We start from the raw sequence: 18282 nt of genomic DNA on the forward strand, positions 1-18282 counted from the left end.
TGTCCAGCAGAATTGCACCGGTGGACGGTCTGGGGTTTTTTTTCGGATTTTTGTTTTGTTCAATATTTGTCGCACAAACTGCCGAGTTCACACTGCAACGCGTTTACGGTGCAAAACAAACAAGAAAATGTAGAGCGTGGTCAAGATGTCACAAGGATGATGGGTTGCATAATAATTAAAAATCGGGCCAGAAAAAATGCATTCCAATTCATGGTCGAGGTCACGAAATAACAACCGGTTGATATCTCTATTTGTGATTCTTTTTTTTTGCTTTGCTTTATAACTTACTACTATATCTACCTTGCAGTCAAATATTAAAAACCTTACTATAAAGGTCAGGTTAGGATTACATTTAACATGATTATGAAGAAGAGTATCGCATAGTCGATAATTAATTACACAACAAGCAGGTTTTTTATACAAAATAAGATGTACTTAGATTAAATTGTTTTCTTTTTATTATTTTTTTCATTTTAATAAGTTTAGTTTAACAGTTCAATATTATCCTCAACAAAATTATGAGTCTCTATTGATCGGACGAACAATAGGATGTACTTAGATTAATTTGTTTGGAGTTTATTTTAATAATTTTAGTTTAACATTATACAATTATTGTCAAACTGATTATTAGTTTGTAGTTTAAGAACTAAAAGAAACATTGAGACAGTAAAAATGTTTATTAAACTAATTTTTTGCAATAATGTTTAGTTAGAAGTTTAACTAAAATTAGAACATATAAAAATATGAATTAAACAACGCATCGCATAAGGTAACACATTAGTTTGAAGAAATAGAAACAAAACCTTTCACAACACATCATAAACATGTTAATAAACATTTGAACACAACGCTGTCTACTCTTTTCGTTGTATAGAAAATCGAACACTACTACAGTGTTACAGTTCCGCTTGGTTAAAATAATAGCCCCATGTGGCTTTCCGGCTTCCCTGGCAGATGACATGTTAATCACACCATGAAGCTTTTAATCGTATTTAAACCACGAAACCATAGCCCACATGCTTGGCAAACGGCAAATCGTAGACCGAAAGCTCCCCAGACAAACGGATGATAAAATTCACTTTTCATCCGATTACCGATTCGTTACGTGACGTGTCGGAACTACTTCGGCAACGGGGATACGATGCGTAACCGATATCGGGTCGGGTGTTGGTTTTTGTTGCCGTTTGTTGGATGGGATGCAATTAATAGAATTCCATTCCCTCACCATCGTACACCGGTGATGTGGAGCTCGTTGTGGAAACGAAAGGCAGATACTAATAAATTTCATCCAAATTCGTTTCGTTGCGCAACCGAACCGGGAAGGTGGCTTATGTGGGCGCAGCGTGAAGCAGAGCAGGCGCTAAAGATGAGTTTTCTATTGCTTCCAAACAAAATTCCACAAGCTTTCCTCTTATTCTCACCGGCTGTTTCTTTTTTTAACAACAACAGCACACACAAAAATAACACAAAACCACACGCATGCGCTTGATACGTACCAAAAGCCCAACGGTCTACGATAACCGATTATGGCACGGATAACCATTTTGGAAGCTAACAATCGGAAATGAAATCAAACACGCATGCAGCTGCAGGTATTTGTGCTTTTGATGTGCTTTTGTTTGGCTCCTAACCATCTCCCATGTCATGGGCACATGACGGGTTGCTGATTAGATTGGATGCGATTGTCACTTTCGCTTTCTGGCACGACTGCATGTGGCGCTGGTTTTCAATCGAGCGTACTGCAACACGTTAATGTCCGATTGCCGAGACGGCGGCAATGGTGAAGCGAAACATGTTCAACGCCTCGTGCTCCACACCTGATTTACGGTACTCAAACCCCGGGAAGAGGAGACAGGTCGATGACACACGCTTATGTTTGACACGTGTTTGTTTTCGCATCGTCTTATGACTGAAAGCCCACGTGCTGCACCTAGGTAGAAGTAGTAAGTATGTTCCGGTGTTGCATATAGTGTGACGAACCACGTCTGTCAAGACATTTTCTGCTAAATTTAACCATAATACAATAATATAATGCTAGCGAAATGGTATTAACTATCAATCGATTTGAGATTTCCGTTGTAGCATAGTACAGTTCCTGTCAAAGATATAGGAGAACCGAACTTTTTCGATTTTTATACCATTAGGAGAATTATGTTACTATTTAAATTATAGCAAATTTTCTCTCTTCAAAAATGTGTTCTGGTTTGAATAAATTTGTCTAAAAATAATTTTGTCTTGTGCTGTACCGGTAGAGCCTGAGACACACTGTTATAAGACCTATAATACCTATAATACAGGACTATCTGTACTAAAAATGTACTAAAATTCAAAAAAAAATAAGAAAACACGTGTGCAAGCTTCTCTATATTTTCAAATTAAAAATTTGGTCAATTTTATAGTTTTAAAAATGCCTGACGTTGAAAACAATGAATAAGACAACAAAAAACTGAGAAAGCTGTTAACCGATGACCATGTCAATCGAAAGTATCAGCTCCTATCCAAATCGTTTTAATTGATTTGATGTTCGTGAGCTACAAATTTGGACAACACGTAAATGAATGTGTCGTGACGTGGTGGATTCTAATGAAGGCATGTTCGTGATATATTCACCACTGTGCGCTGACGAAACGCGTTGTATGTTCGTGCTTTTTGGATTAAAGATGCTTGTGACGATTAATTCAATTTCTAAAGCGTGAGAAAGGCCAATTTTAAAAACATTCAGGAGTAGAATGTAACCCTCCTCAATCCGGGAGTTAAATATTTAACAAGCGATAAGCAACTTTATCTCGTTCCCAGGGTAGTTACTTCCCCTGTGGAGAGAAGTAATTGTGTTACACGCAGGCGCGAAAGAGCTGTTTCTCTTTTTTGGAACACCAGAACAAGGTATTATGTGCATTTATTTTCCGACGATGGAAATCATGCGCTGGTGCGCAGTAGTTACCGAGAACAAAACGAATTAATGCACGATAACACAACCGTATTTTTCAAGCAACATGAAATGATTTCACCGTTTATCATCTCCGTTGGGAGTAGGAGCGTTTGCTGCCTGTCGAAGATATCCAGGGAACCGTTACCTAATTTATGTTTGCACCAAGTTATGAGAGGATCCCACAATCTGATCTAGTATCATTGCGAATAGAACCGGGAACAACCATCAGAGTTCAACTTCACCGCTATATTAAGGTGTATAAGTGTAACAGTTTACCAAAGTGAGATCAAAGCATTTGCTGCACACGAAAGCACTTTTTAAAGCTTTTATTTTACATCCGAAACAAACACTGCATCAAAGGTACGCTCGATTGGCAAGTTGGCTAAATAAACAGTACCATATTGAAGTGGTATTATCAGGCGCAAAATTCTTTTTGAAGACAGTCATTAAAACCCTCGATATGATTCGATCATTGAAGAGTCACGTAAATACGCGCCATCATGCTCTCCAAACCTTGGACATGATTGTTCCATTCGGGTTCGCTCCGCTTGAACGCGTTATCTGTTATTCAGAAGCAAACTAACATCCACTAATCGTGAAGCGAACACTTAAAACAGTGATCGATAAATGTGGATTGCTTTTTTCCTTTAAAAAAGTTGGGGAAAAAATGTATTGGAAATACCTTACACTATGGGAAATATGTTTGAAAATTGCTTATTCTAGCTTTATTTGTTTTTTGAATTTGCTTTGTAATTGTAATTAAGAAATGTCTTTAACTCGTATTAGTTTTAATGGTACGACGGTAGTAAATGTGTGACAGAAACAAGGGATATATAAAATATGATATTATATTTTAAAAACAACGTTCATTACTTTACTGGCATTACTTTAGACGACGTTACACCAACAAGAGTACAGTGGAGAACCGATTATCCGGGTACCTTTTATCCGGCTATCGCATTATCCGTGCAGCTCGGAAATAACAGTTCCAAAGGCGAATTGACGTATGAACTGCAAACTGGTGATGGCAAGAAATAAAAGCCTCATTATCAAATGATACAATTGCCTCAAGTTTGACTAAATAGAACAGATTTACTTCTCAAAGTGCATCTCAGAATAACAACATTTAGATTTAGAAAAAAAATCCACCCATTACACACTAAACACTCATATTTATCAATAAAAAGAGTTGTGCATTAATAATCGGCGTTCCACTGTAATTTACTTATTCCCCAATATGGTCCCTTCAATGTTCACCCCTATTCTTGAAGAAGGGAATATAGCTGCCCAACTCAAACCTTTTATAAAACAACCAACAACAACCTCAATTCTTGGATGGCAAGGTTAAAGTGTATTTCTACCTGGTGCAGATTCTTTTCTTTCGCGTCCTAATCGAGCGCATTTTAATTGCACAATACCTTACTCATGATCACCAAACGGTATTGTTAAAATTATTTCTTAGCGCAAAAGCTCTTATCTTATCTACGTTTTGCACAATTTATCCGTTTTCTTTTGGTTTGGCTAGGTCCCGTTCCTCCCTTTTTGCGCCATTGAGTCACCATGCAATGAATCATGCATGCCAAGTGCTAAATTTGGTTATACTAATAAAAAACAATACAAGACTATTTGCTGAAGACCAAACATTTATCATGCAGTTGAACAAGTTTTACATTGCATACTTACGGATCGTTTTTTCATTTAATGGCAAACATGTTTTATGTTCGGTTAAATTGCCTTTCCAATTTCGGTACCCCCTTATCATGGTCATTCAGGTGCAGCCAAAGGGTTTGGAGGAAGTGAAGGTAAAATTGGTACAAATAGCTGGAGGTAAATAGAGTCACACACAAACACACAGGACCAACCTTGCAGATGACATCAGTGTGGAGAAACAATTTCTCTTCCAGTTTGAACACACTAAACGTCACCCTCCCGTTGTAGGTCTTGCGCTAATGAAACAAAAATGCTGTTTTGTCGCGATATGGGCATCCGAGAGACACTTGATTCTGCTCGGTCCAACAAGCAGGGTTGATAAGATAAAGCCAACGATGGTGTTTGCCGGTCAAGCAGAAATATGGCAAAATGGGCCTGTTTCTAGTCTACTTGTAAATGGCACAGACATGGTTTGGGTGATGGATATTTTACAATAGAAGAAAAAAAATGTTGCCAACAACGGGTTTTTCTAAATTTGGTATCAAATCATTTTTAGATTAGCATTTTTTTTAAATACCTTCAACCTGTTTCCTAACCAGTTGAAAGGCTCAAATCAAATGAAATCGATATTTCATACCTAATTGCCCAAAACGACTTTTATTGCCGTTTCTATTATACGTTTTGTTATTCGCATCTTTCTTGTATCGATCGATTACTCAACTTATGGTATGCGATCGCACTCTGTTCGGTGTCAACCACGACGGGTTCGGTTTTACTAATGTGTCCTATCTTTGGTACAAGCTCCACCATGACGCCTGGAAGAAATCATCAATCTTCTGAACTATTCAAACACACCGATGAGTAAGTGTTGTCGATAAAGCATGGTTATGTTTTTGGTTGTGTGGACCGTTATCATAGCGGTTTGTCTCTAAGTTGGGGGACCTGCCATGTTACGATAATTGATAACCGATCAGAGGACCATGTTCATTTTTCCACTGTGGAGGGCTATGTATGGTACATTAAAGGAAGATAACTTTCTATATTCTATTTTTCAATTTTTATATATTTTATTCTATTTTTCAAGAAATAATAAAGAATTAATGAATAAACAAACTTACAAGAGTTTGAGCTTTCAAATATTTTATTCAAAGATTTTTTTTCCTTTTTAAGTTCAACAACGTCAATCTTATAGATCATATATGATATTTATTAATATAAATTCATCTTTTAAATCTTTTTATTCATTTGTTTACCTTCATATTTATTATTTTAGTTATCATATTACTAAATACTTTATTTATGAATAAAACACAAATAAATTATGCTGTGTATCCCAGGGCGGCTCGATGATGTATGTGTTAAACGAAGCCAGTTCCACACGAGAGGACCGGGTTCAAATCCCATCCGGACCGTCCCCCCGTAGCAAGAACTGTCTATCCGGCTATGTGGTAAAACAATTCTAGTAAGCCAGAAATGGCCGGCGTAACCTTAAAGGTCGTTAACCCAAGAAAGAAGAAGAAGAAATATCCCAGGAAAGATAGCTTGAAACGAAATACGACCTACGACCTTCGCTGTATTAGACCAATGGTCAAAGCCCAACAGGTCAACAGATATTTGGGAAAATTTAAGTTTGTATTATCTAAGATATAATGGCTTAAATGTTCTTACAAAAATTAAAGAAAAATGCGTGAATTAATAGCATTTATAGGATAATATTTACAGGGGTTTTGAGTTTAAGTAAAGCTCTTCTCTTGACAGATTTCTCAGTTCTGTTTGTGCTCACAAAAGGATCCAGAAATGGCTTCAAGCTTCACTTGAACTCAAAAACCTTGAAAGATGCTACTTTATTACGGATACACAAAACCTCTTATACGCGGAAACGCGGATTTTAAAATATGACAGCTCAGAAATTTTATAGCACAAAATTGATTCCAATATGTTATAAATTTGCTGGATAATGTCTTTGAAATAAATATTTATTTTTTGTTAATGTATTCTCTCAAAAGCTCGCCTAAAAAGCGGAATGCATTGCGAGCAGAGAAGGAAGTTATTACTACAATTGTCAATTTGAAACGAAATTGAAGCTGGATCCGACCTCTGCAGAAATTGGATATTGGAGGATATTTGAGGATCTTGGCGGTCCGCTATAAAAGTGTATCTCGGGGACCCTGTACACCCGAAAACACTTCATGATACTTAACACAAAAGAGCAGCACTTCGCAAGCCTTACTAACACTAAATTATACCAACGTAACCTTTTCTAAACGTTGGCCAAAAGTGAAAGACTCACCATAACGTTATCACGTTTCATTTTTTAAAACTTTTCCCATAATTGCACGTGGTAAACTGGCTTGCAAAATTGATAATACCTGACGATACACCCCAACGAATGCCGCCCATTGATTCGTGAACCCATCTTTTGCCACCTTATGAACTCTACACTTTTGATTTGCACAGCTTCCATCGTCCAACACACGGTTCGCTTTTTGGCGCAAATTACGCTTCATAGCAAAAAAAAAGCAACTCAAAAAAAGGAAAGTGTTTGAATGCACGACATAATGCTGCAATCTGTACACTACTAAATCAATACATATTGAAGCAGTTGGCTGAAGAACGGAACCAAAGCATGATGTATCGATTTATGGGACGCACGAAGGTGACCTTTTTCACTTTCCATCCGTGTGTCGTCCCCGTTGATAGCCAGGTTGGTTGTCGTTATTTTCTCCTCCCATTTTCCGTTGCTTTTGTGCGGAATTTGTTGCATGTTGAATAATTCCATCCTTTCCTCCTTCTCTCCAACACCCAGAAGGCATCTGTGGCACGTTGTGGCGCTTTTATCAAACAAAGAGAGAACGAACGAAATTTCCAAAAACTTTTCGCCCGTTTTCCCATCCCGACTGCAAGCATACCATGCATGCATCAGGCCTTTATGGCCGCCATGAAATGACACTGCCACACATCTCGGCACGATCTATATTGCGACGGCCATTTATCGGGCCGAGTGGATGGGTGACTTTTACTTTCCGTTGTCCGTTCGATCGTCCGTCCGGCGGTTTACGAACGCTTTCCTTTCGGCGGTGAAGGTGACATGAACCGGTTTCGTGTGCTTCCATCACCCAAGGGCTGGCGGTTTATTTTTATTTTTTGCTATCTTCCCCTTTATGCTGAACCTTCATCTTCGGCGCATTGGCGTGGCGTGTATCAATTTTTGGCGCAAAAAAAGGGTTCGCATATATGTAAGCCATTTATCATCTCTTGGGGGCAAGTTTGTTGCATCAGACCAGTTTTTGGCGTTTGTTTATGTTTTACGAAATGCAACGATTCCAACATTATTTCTACCGTGAGGTAATCCATTTCGTTGAATATTCATGTCGTTTGAACTGTTTTATGGATTGGTCAATTTTAATTGTGCAAAAACTCCGTTTTGTGTCAATCTATTTCTAAATGAGCAAAACCGGTACAACAATACGTGCTTGATTGTAAACAAACGTGATGCATGTTTTAACACATTTTATCCGTCCAGCACGAGATGTTAAGAATTGGCACTGGAGTGCTCGGTATCGTTGAAAACTAAGTCGAGGCGAATCGAATGATACAGCCTTGAAAATATTTCACGTATGTTGAAACAAACATATGCCCCACCGGAACATTTTCTTTGGGAGCTTCGCAATCTTGCTTGACCATAAGGTACAAAACCACATTGATGAAATCGAAATCACAACATTGTTTTTTTTTTCTTATGTACGTTTGTGGTTAGGGTTGTATCATTTTTTTCTGTACATTTCAAACCATCTACCTACATCGGAGAAAGTCGTAAGAGAACATGGCGCAGATATGTTTGAAGCACACACTTCGTTGATTTTTGCTCCCACTGAGATTGAATTTTTTCTGTGTGTGTTTATTTTTATGTTGGTCTATACACACTGACCACAAAACGGCAAGCACATATTTGCATTCCGTAAGGCTAGCTAGCGATCAGCAAAAAAAAAGTGAAGTGAGCAGCATACAACAGATAAGCATATAACCTACACCATTAACAATTGCATCTTTCTTGGGCTTCCTCTATTATATTTTTTTGTACTCTTCCTCATCAATACCTGCCCGTGTAGGGTTTCTCCCTCATCTCATGGTATAACGCAAGTACGCAAAAACTAATGAAACTTGCTTTGCAAAAAACAATCTACGAAATTATAATCTGACAGTAAACATACCCTGCTGAAGAGTGTTGTTTGCGGCCACACTTGTTTCGGGCAGATAAAATTCAACAGCCGCAACAGTTTGCAAACAAAAATCAACAATCGTTCGCCGTGCAGTGAAACCCGACAGCAAGAAGCAACGCAAATACGTCTGGTTCAACATCAAAAAGAACATATGTTTTACGAGGACTCTCGATCGCGAAGAGAGAAAGCGAAAATTCAAAACGTATCAAGGTTTTAGGTGTTGAGCTAAAACCTTAGCAACTGTGCAGTTGCTATTGTACTGTTCCGGTTGAGCTAAGCGGTTCTGCTTGTAAGTTTCCATTTCTTTTAGTAGGTTTATTTTTTTCCAAAAAGCAGAAACTCAAGCATTAAGAAGGTTTAAAGTATATTGTCACCTTCATTCGATTGTGACGTAAATTGACGAAACGTTACGGAAATACTAGCCTGCGCTGTATAACATTCCATAGCGGAAAGATCACGCGGTGACCAAAAACTTGAGAGCTCGTCTGCATCAAGATAAAGTAAACTGATACCTGGTACCAATTTTATCATCACTTCTTTCTGATAGTTCATAATTAAATAGATAAATATCTTCACGCAGACAACGTGCCCGGGTACCATTGTTTCTTCTGAACACCTTTTCACACCTCACCGAAATGGGTGACACACAACCGTTACGTTTTCTAATGCCTTAGGCCAATGTCGGGACACTGGACACTGGACACTGGCAGAAGATAGATTTCTTGTTCCAATTTCAATGCTTTAGTAAGTTGGACCAAACTGATCAGAATGGATATAAAGGGAACGACATGTGCTGTTGACATCTTCAGATGATGACGATACGAAATTTGGAGTCGGAGGGCTTAGAAAGTATGTACTCTAAGTTTCCAACTTAGACACGTGTTAATGACATAAAAATTATTGGTATGAAGGTATTAGTGATGGGTAAAAGTCAATTTTTTTAGAGACTGAGTAATCTAGCTTCCGGACATTCTGCTAAGAAGATTCTGCTAAGACATTCTGCTTCCGAAGAAATGTGTGATCATCCGTTGAAAAACTATGCGAAATCATGAGGAAAAATGCCACAAAATATGCGAAAAATTACAAGAAAAGTTTAGGAAAAACTCATATCAAAATAGTTTGAAAACCCGTGGAATAATGCTAATTCAGTGTTTATTCCGATGTATTCGAACTCCAGCTTCGATGACGGCATAATACGGACTTGAATACGAAAATAAATCCGGAGTTAAATCCGTAGATGAATCCGAAGATGAATACTGAATTAACTCCCATTTCTTTTGAATTTAATCCGATTTTTCAACTCCGAAATCGGATTAGATTCATGATTCCATTCCGGGATGTTCATCACAAGAAGGTATCTTATGTATCCAGGTATCTTATAAAGTTACAATAGATAACACGAAACGCACCTGTATTGCATATTTCCAGGCAAAAGATAGGATTGATAAATGCCCAAGGTTATTCTCAGGTTATTGTATCGTAATGATTGGAACTATGTAAAACTACCACTAATAAGTAGTTGTTGTTGTTTGGCTTTTACGAGGCTTTTGGTCATTCTCTTCTCTCCATAATATTAGTGTTATAGCACAGAAGCTTTCCAAAACTACTGACGCCCTCTAAAAGGAACAATACACTAAGGAACTCTGATAGTTCTTCTAATAGAAGAATTATTCTATCTAAGTCTATTATCTATAGAGACAATACGTCCGATGACTTATTAGATCTCCAAGATCGGATAGATGTATGGATTAGATAGGTCAGGCACTCTTATTAGTAGATAACGGGAGTTTCAACAGTTCGAAATAAATAAGAAGCCCAAAATGATCTTACAGTAGAAGCAGAGAGCATAGAGTATAATAATTATAATTTAACAATAAATACACTGAGTAATAAGTCAGAAATTTTGATCGCATGCACTAACGCAGTGGTACTGTAACTTGCTTTTATTTTAAAATGGCATTTTGAACTATATTTTAGTTGAAACTTTTTGGACATATTAGATCTTGGAGATCGTGATCGTGAATGATCTTTAATCATTGAAATATTCAAAACTATCTGTAGAATCGAATATCCTTTCCACCCTTATCATGTCCCTTTCAATCTTTTCATTGTCCAAACTGATTAACCAAACAAAAAAAGCATTAAATGGTACGGCCAAGAAACGGCCATTTTTGTGTTGCTGTTATGTTGCTACTACTATTTCCAAACAGTTCCCACCGGTAACCACCAGCGTAGTGCAGCGGCTAATTCTCACCCGGGTGTCTATTTATCCACCCGGGGCCAAAGTTTGAAGCGAAACGAAACAGAAAAGTGGATAATAATTGTGCACAAATCACACAAACAGGTGTTGCAAGGGTACCACATTTTCAAGAGCTTTAAGCGAAACGATCTTGTGCTTAACAATGCACCAAAAAACGAAACAAACGAGAAGCTTTCCTAGCAGTTGTAGCAAAACTGGAGAAAAAGGCGCTAATGTTTGCTAATTTTACATGCTCACATGTCTGGTGTTTTTGCGTATTTTTTTAAGTTACCCTAAACTCCCCTCCGCCTCCCAACGATCTTACTTTCGTAATGAAGTATATGCAAGCGAAAGGTATACTTTTTCCCAAAAATAACACTCGCCAGCATTATTATGTGTCCGTTTACCGATTATTATAATCGCTGGAACGAACTCGCATTCTGCTGCGTTCTCTGGAATGTTTGCATAATTTACGGCGTGGTTGCGGGTAGCTTGTCTACATCTTTGGTTTGGCGTGCCGTTCGTGTGTTTATAATAACATTATTTGCCTGCTGATAGCTGCTGTGGGTGGAATTGATAGGAAGTATATGGTAAACTTTTCCTCACCCACTCTATCTCGGCCTTGTGCCGCTGTTCACCAGCTTTTGGTATATTAATTATTGTGCATTGTGTGTTCCTCTCGTTTTAGCATCCACAAGCATTAGATTAACGCCGTTCGTGCACCTCATGTTAGGGTTTGTGAAAAATGATGGAAAAGTGTAGGGTTGGTTCGATACACAATTTTTCTCACGATATCATGTTGTTATGAACGACTGCAGGTACATGCGTGCGGTCTGTGTGCTTGGGGTTTTTTTTCACTTTTCAAATCACTTTTCCTCACAACACACCAACGGCACAAAACTCACCCGCGTGGTATTATTTTATTAAGCTTGCCCGCTTCTCTCATCACTAAACTACCGTTAAATGATGACTGCAGCTGGATGGAGATGTGTTAGCCCTAGCTACTTTTTGTCAGTATTTAAAGATGCAAGAAGTCTAACACGTTCACCTGGGTACAAATTATGAGGCCTCGTTTGACTTAATAATAGCGGGAAGCAAAATTAGGAAGTGCAGCCCCATTTATTGCACCCTGCTTTAGCCCTTCGCAACAATGGCTCGCTGTGGGGGATTCACATTTGCTTTTGCTACCGTAATGTAATGGAATGGAACTGACTTTCTCATTCGTCCCTTTGCTAGCTGTGGCCAGATCGGAAAGCGAAAGGAACGAACTTCATCGGGGTGTAGTGCATTAATAAAATTCACACTCTTGTGCGAGTTACAAGCAGAGGTTTTTCCGACTTCTCTACCCGTAATGAAGGAAGTTATGGTGCAACTTTACCATTTGCACTGCTTGTGTCATTACAATACATGCATCAACCGAGGTGCAACGGTAAAGATGCATATTGCGTTTACATTCCATCATCTAAAAACGTGATTTAAATGATGTACACTTCCTACTTTCTAGCTGATGATCCTCATAATGTGTAAATGCTTCATTTGCAAAGGGTTCCTTTTTTCTACGACGGAAGTTAAACTGCAAATTGATAATGTTTTATCAGACGAAACGCGACTATCGCTCGCGGGTCAGCTGCATTTCCCGCCTTCTTTTATTTGTGGTGAACAGGTGAGTTATTGGGTGAGCTAACACGTGTGCGCATGCTATGAGTTCGAAAAGAAAACTTATCTCCATTTTGTTGCGTACGGTCCCGACAGAGATAAACCAAACCCTTGAGAGATAAAATAGCAAAAGGATCGTGCACTTCCTGGCAGCGTGTAAAAAATACGTGCCCTGTTTAGGTTCATGCTATCTTGCGCTGTATTCACAACAATTTGTGTGCATCATAACTTGAGTAAAGAACAATTCTGGAAAAAGGTGCTGGGTGTCGTTTTATTTACTATTTTTTAATTCAAAATATTTTGATTCAATGATTTTAAGATATTCTAAGCTCTTTGTGTGGATGTTTTGATAACCATTCTTAAAGTGAGGTTTTAAAGTCGAATATTATTTTTTTGTTATTAAACTCCTCAACAGTTTTTAGTTACTTGCAAAAAGGCTAAAACGTTTTGTTTTTTTGAGAATTAAAAACTTAAGTTTATCTTTAAAGACTCATAAAAAATTACTAATGAGCAAAAAATTGCTGACAGAACGATTCCATTCTCTTTAGCTTTAGAAATGGGGAGTAAAAAAACCCCCAAGCTCCAACAGCCGCTAGAATCAGCTGTCATCGGCCGGGTTTCATGAGGGCACAGAAGAAGTAACACACGTCGTCGTTGACGGGTTTGACCACGGTACCATATGGTAGATTGGAAGCATCAGTTCTCATCTGAAGCCGTATTTCCTGGCACCAATTTCTTCGGTTCAGGTGTCGACCGCACGGCACACCACATGTTACCGTGTGGTGTAACTTTATAACATTTTTTTCTTCATCTTTTGAACTGCTGCACCACAAAAACCAACGATCCGTTCCACCCGATGCAGAGCGCACCGTAAAATTCGAAAGGGCTTAGGTAAGGCGTTTTTTCCCCGTCCGACCGAACGACGATCGGTCACTCTGGTGATGATGACCGAGTGAGGTGAAAATGGAAGGTTTGTGCTTCTTCAAATTACGCACACTGAGTGCCCACGGTCGATAGGGTTCCTGCAGGAAACGGGTCGTTTTGGTCGGATGGTTCGATGGACCCATGAAAATAGGGAGAAAATTAATTTACATCCCCTTTCTGTTGGATTTCCTTGAACTATTGACTATTTCCTTTTCATATAGTCTTTTTGAAAATCATTTTTTTTAATAAAAATGAAACATTATATGACAGATAACTAATTTGATAGTACCTTAAAATAAGATTATCGAAATTTGTTGGGCATTTTTGATAGCTGCGAAAAAAGGAGCTCAAATTTAACACCGATTAGGTGTTAATTAAACCCGGAAATACAGAATGGTTGTCGCTTATCAACAATTAACTCAATCTTAATCAAACTTTTGGATACGATAAACAAGGCGCATTTGGAGCTAGTTACATCGGGAGCTAATTTATAACCTACTACCTACTACTACCAGGGTCGAGATGACAATCTTATATTTGAAAACATTTCAACCAGAAAGATGTACTAAAACTTACCTCCATTCCGATCTGTCTCATGATGATTCGACTAGCTGTCGGGTTTATGCGTTATCAATCGATAATTCCTCCACTTGAGAAGGCACAGATAGTGATACCAGGGGTATTGATTTAATCTGCTATATCTTGCTCGCCCCTTTAATCTACTATATCTCGCCCGTTGGAAACACCTTCGCGGTGTGATGCAATGCACCTGTACAAACGTTACCGGAGGGTGGTTCGTATTTTGAGACCGTCGGTCCCTCTTTTACGCGATGATTCAAAAACACTTCGTGAACAAAACCAGTCACACCACAGTTACTAAACAGCTTTGCTTTTGTTTTCACCGGTGAATTTGGCCTGTTTTGCTACGAAACTTTGCGGCTGCAACGTTTTGTGACGTCAATATGATGGACCTTTTTCGGAGGTGCTCGCTAACGTTCAGCTCAACGGATCGAAGTGTTGAGCAGCCGAAAACTGACCTCAAAGCACTGTACGCACTTAACCAGTGCCGCTATCGCGATAGATGGCACGCACTTTGACACGCACACTGTAAAACATAAATGCCACACGAGCAGCAAGTGCAATGATCGCGCAGATGAAGATGTGTGTTCCGGTTAAACGATTCCGCCTTGCGGACAGTTGCCTATACCCGGATTTTCGTCACTTCTTTTGTAGGTATCTCAAAAGAGGCTGGTTTAGGATAACTTTCTGCCTGAAGCTGCACCACAAATGCCGACACCGGCACAAACAAACGATCGCGATCGAATGAAGGAACTTCGAAAGGTGCTCCGCTAGGATCACTTGACGTATTTTCACCTGCGCACTCGCCGACGATGCAACTGGTACTCGTCTGTGGACCGTTCCGAACTCGACGGTTTGGCGCAATTCAACTCAATTCCAGCCGGAAACTGATGCCGGTGGAAAGAAGAATGAGATACCATTATGTGGTACGCAGGTACGGGAAAAGAGTGAGAAGATTACGCAGATCGAAAATTGGAAAAGAGCGAGAGAGCGAGAGAGTGCTTAAAACAGTAAAGAGCGCGGTTAAGGAATTTTGTCTTTTCCTCTCTTCGAGAAAAAAGCACTGTGGAATAAATTTCGGATATACACTTATCATTTTAAGTATGCTTAGATAATATTATAAAATTATTGATAATTGATAAAAATTAAATAAAGTGATATCTAATACGAAGAAAAGTCGTTACAGGTTAATAAATAAGTGAAATAAAAAGCGAACTTATTCAATAAATCATGGCAAATTTCTTATGTTAGAAACCATAACTCGCGATAACATTAAAGTCAGAAACATTAAAAAAACATTTACCTTTGCGAATTATTACAAAATGTTATGCAAAAACTCTGACCTCTTGTACTATTTTTCACCATAGTGCCCTTTGGTGCTGGTGGGAGAGTAAATCAAAAGACTTCAACCGTAAGCTTTCGCGAGAGAAGATCCCCATTTGTTGAAGCTTTTTTGTGAATGGGGTGTTTTGAAGCTTTTGTTTTGTAGTTTTCCACTATTTACGATTTCTCATGCAGCGTTGTTTAGTGTTGATCACGTATAAATAATGTTTTGTTTTAAATTTGTGGTTCCTTTACACTTATGTTCATGTTAAACAAAATTAGCACCATCTGTTTTAAATATTTGTACATTTTTATTTCTTGCTTCAGGGAAGCTTTCTTGTGACACAGTTTGTTTTCTTTCTTTTTTAATAAAGTGGAGCCAAAGCTGGTAAGCCAAAGCCAACCATGGTAATAGGGGAAAAAGCGTATATTTTTTCATATGTATATTCCAGTCTATAACAGAAACCTAATAACGGCTGGAAAACAATCATTCATTTAATATGATAATTTTCGCTATCTACCTGTAACGGCGATAGCCAGATGCAAATCAATATCTCCCATATACATTTTGCATCATTCGGTAGAGTTCATTAGCGCCTTCCTACCCCTTGTTTCCCACACTAGTTGGAAGTGGGTGCGCCGATGAGAACGGTCATTCGATTTTCTTCCCGATCAGGCAATAGTGATTCCCGGTGTTGCGGTTTTCCGCATGCGTCGGTATTAAGATACAGTTTTATGCAGTTTGCGAATGCATGCGTTTAAGCTTGTTTGGCACGGGCAACCTCATCGAACAGGCCCTTTGCCAAATTGGATTGCATTTCAACCACCAACCAGGAAAAAAGTGACGAGTTTTAACAATATGAAGTTTAATAAAAAAAATTTTAAATCAAATTTTCCAGTTGATTAATGAAGTTAACAATTTTAATCAAAAGTAATGTCTAATGCACGTGTTTGACCAAGTGCAAACGGAATCGCATGCGTTGGTGTGGATGATTATTGATCGCTTTTTAATGCTAATGGGCTTCTTGGGCCATCGATCCGATTTGCAGTCACTCAAATCTGACCGCACACCCGGTGGTCAAGCTTGATGTGCTCGTTGAATCGAATCGAATTTATTCACCACTTGCTTCCGTACCATGCGAACATATCTCGCCACACCTAGTTCACTTTTCTGATGATGTGTGCAAAATCGATACCGATACGACCGTTTAATATTTATGTAGCTAAATAGTACTTTTGCCACGAAGAAGATCGCAAACCTCACTCCCCAAATGGTGGCGAACATTTTTTTTTGTTATTGTAATTTAAATGAGTGACGAATGCTGTATTTTTGTCAACCGGAAACCATCGGTAGAGAAAGGAGGATGTTTTCGGAAGCGAAGCGATTGACATTACTAGCCTTTTGAATTCACTTTTCTAACAACTGCTTAATCGATCATAACGGCTTCGAAAGTTTAACCCATGGGGAGTGGAGGGGGGTCTCGTTTCTTCCTCCACAGAAATGGCAACAAAAGCAACAGTTTGTTAAATTATATTTCTTCATCACTGTTTGAACTTTGGCAGGAAATCTCTCCAACGTTTACATTCGCTACACAACAACATCCACGTGTGTAGAAGACAATTTCCTACATGTGTGTATCGTTCAAATCACCTTTCGCTATTTTTCTTTTTCGGCTCGTACCACCGCAGTCGACATTTTTGTTTTTGTCTGCTTTTTTGTTACAACCACCCGGGCGGGAGAAATGTTTTTCTCCGGGCGAAAAGTTTTCGGTTCGGTTGCGTTTTTTTTTTCACCCCTCTCCTTTGCTTAATTGATGGCCAAATAAATCACATACTTAGGCGAAAATCAGACAACAACATGCCGAAACCCCAAAAACCCAAGATGAACCACTCGACCTCAATGAAGTCAATTTGGCGATCGTACACGTACGCGCACGGTATGATTTAGGCTGACCTGCGAAGGCCGTCGCACGTTCGATACAGCAAACTGTTTTGCCACCTGGCAAAAAACCGTCCTAATGCTTTCTTCCCTTTTGTGCTGGATGTCGATTTCTCTGCTGTTTTTTGATGATTTTTTTTTTTGTATTTTGCTGTTGTTTGCATTCTGTTTTCCTTCATTCCGCACCGGCGCAATGGTGGATAGCATTAATAAAATTTCAATTATTGTATGGATCACCACGTGCATTAGAGTTTTTCTCTCTCTCTCTCCGTTGTGGGCATTTGGCTTTTATATGCTTAATGATTCACACTTTTATCGGGGTTTCAAAAATGACCCAATTTGCAAATGTTCTTTTTTATTGTAATAGCAAAAAGGGTAAGCAAAACAATGTCTTTGTGAAATTTTTAAAAGTTCTTTATTTTTCATTCAAATGTATTTTAACATTTAACTACAATCAACGATACAGTAAATATGTTTTCTTTTATCTCACAAATTATTTAATAAATTAAAGTAATTTATTGCAGAACCACGCTTGGTTGTAAACAATCGTTAAAAGGGAAAACACAAAACAAGAGATTCGGATTCGATAAAATTTTACACTAGTAGCACGCTCTGTAGTAAATTATCTAAGAAGATATAAAAAAGGCATCCTAAAAGTAAAATCAAAACAAACAGAACCATAAACTTGTGGTAGCTTTCACTATGATTTTCACGGAATGCTCCTACAAACTGATAATACCACATTGCAAGAGTATCGAACGTATCGGGTGATCATTTTCACCTTTTTTCCTCATCTGCACCCATCTCGAATTGAGCGATCACA

General features: G+C 38.5%; 1 protein-coding gene across 1 annotated transcript in view; it reads right to left on the minus strand.

Moving 5' to 3' along the window:
- Positions 1-15242, minus strand: part of LOC125767059 (uncharacterized) — a 30627-nt gene extending 15385 nt beyond the window's left edge. The window contains exon 1 of the mRNA XM_049433304.1: positions 14195-15242. Within this exon, the coding sequence (XP_049289261.1) occupies positions 14195-14215 (21 nt within the window). The 5' untranslated portion in view covers positions 14216-15242. The remainder of the gene's footprint in view (positions 1-14194) is intronic.
- Positions 15243-18282: the final 3040 nt, after the last annotated feature.

The sequence above is a fragment of the Anopheles funestus genome, chromosome 3RL (assembly GCF_943734845.2).
Source record: "Anopheles funestus chromosome 3RL, idAnoFuneDA-416_04, whole genome shotgun sequence".
Classification (NCBI taxonomy): domain Eukaryota; kingdom Metazoa; phylum Arthropoda; class Insecta; order Diptera; family Culicidae; genus Anopheles; species Anopheles funestus.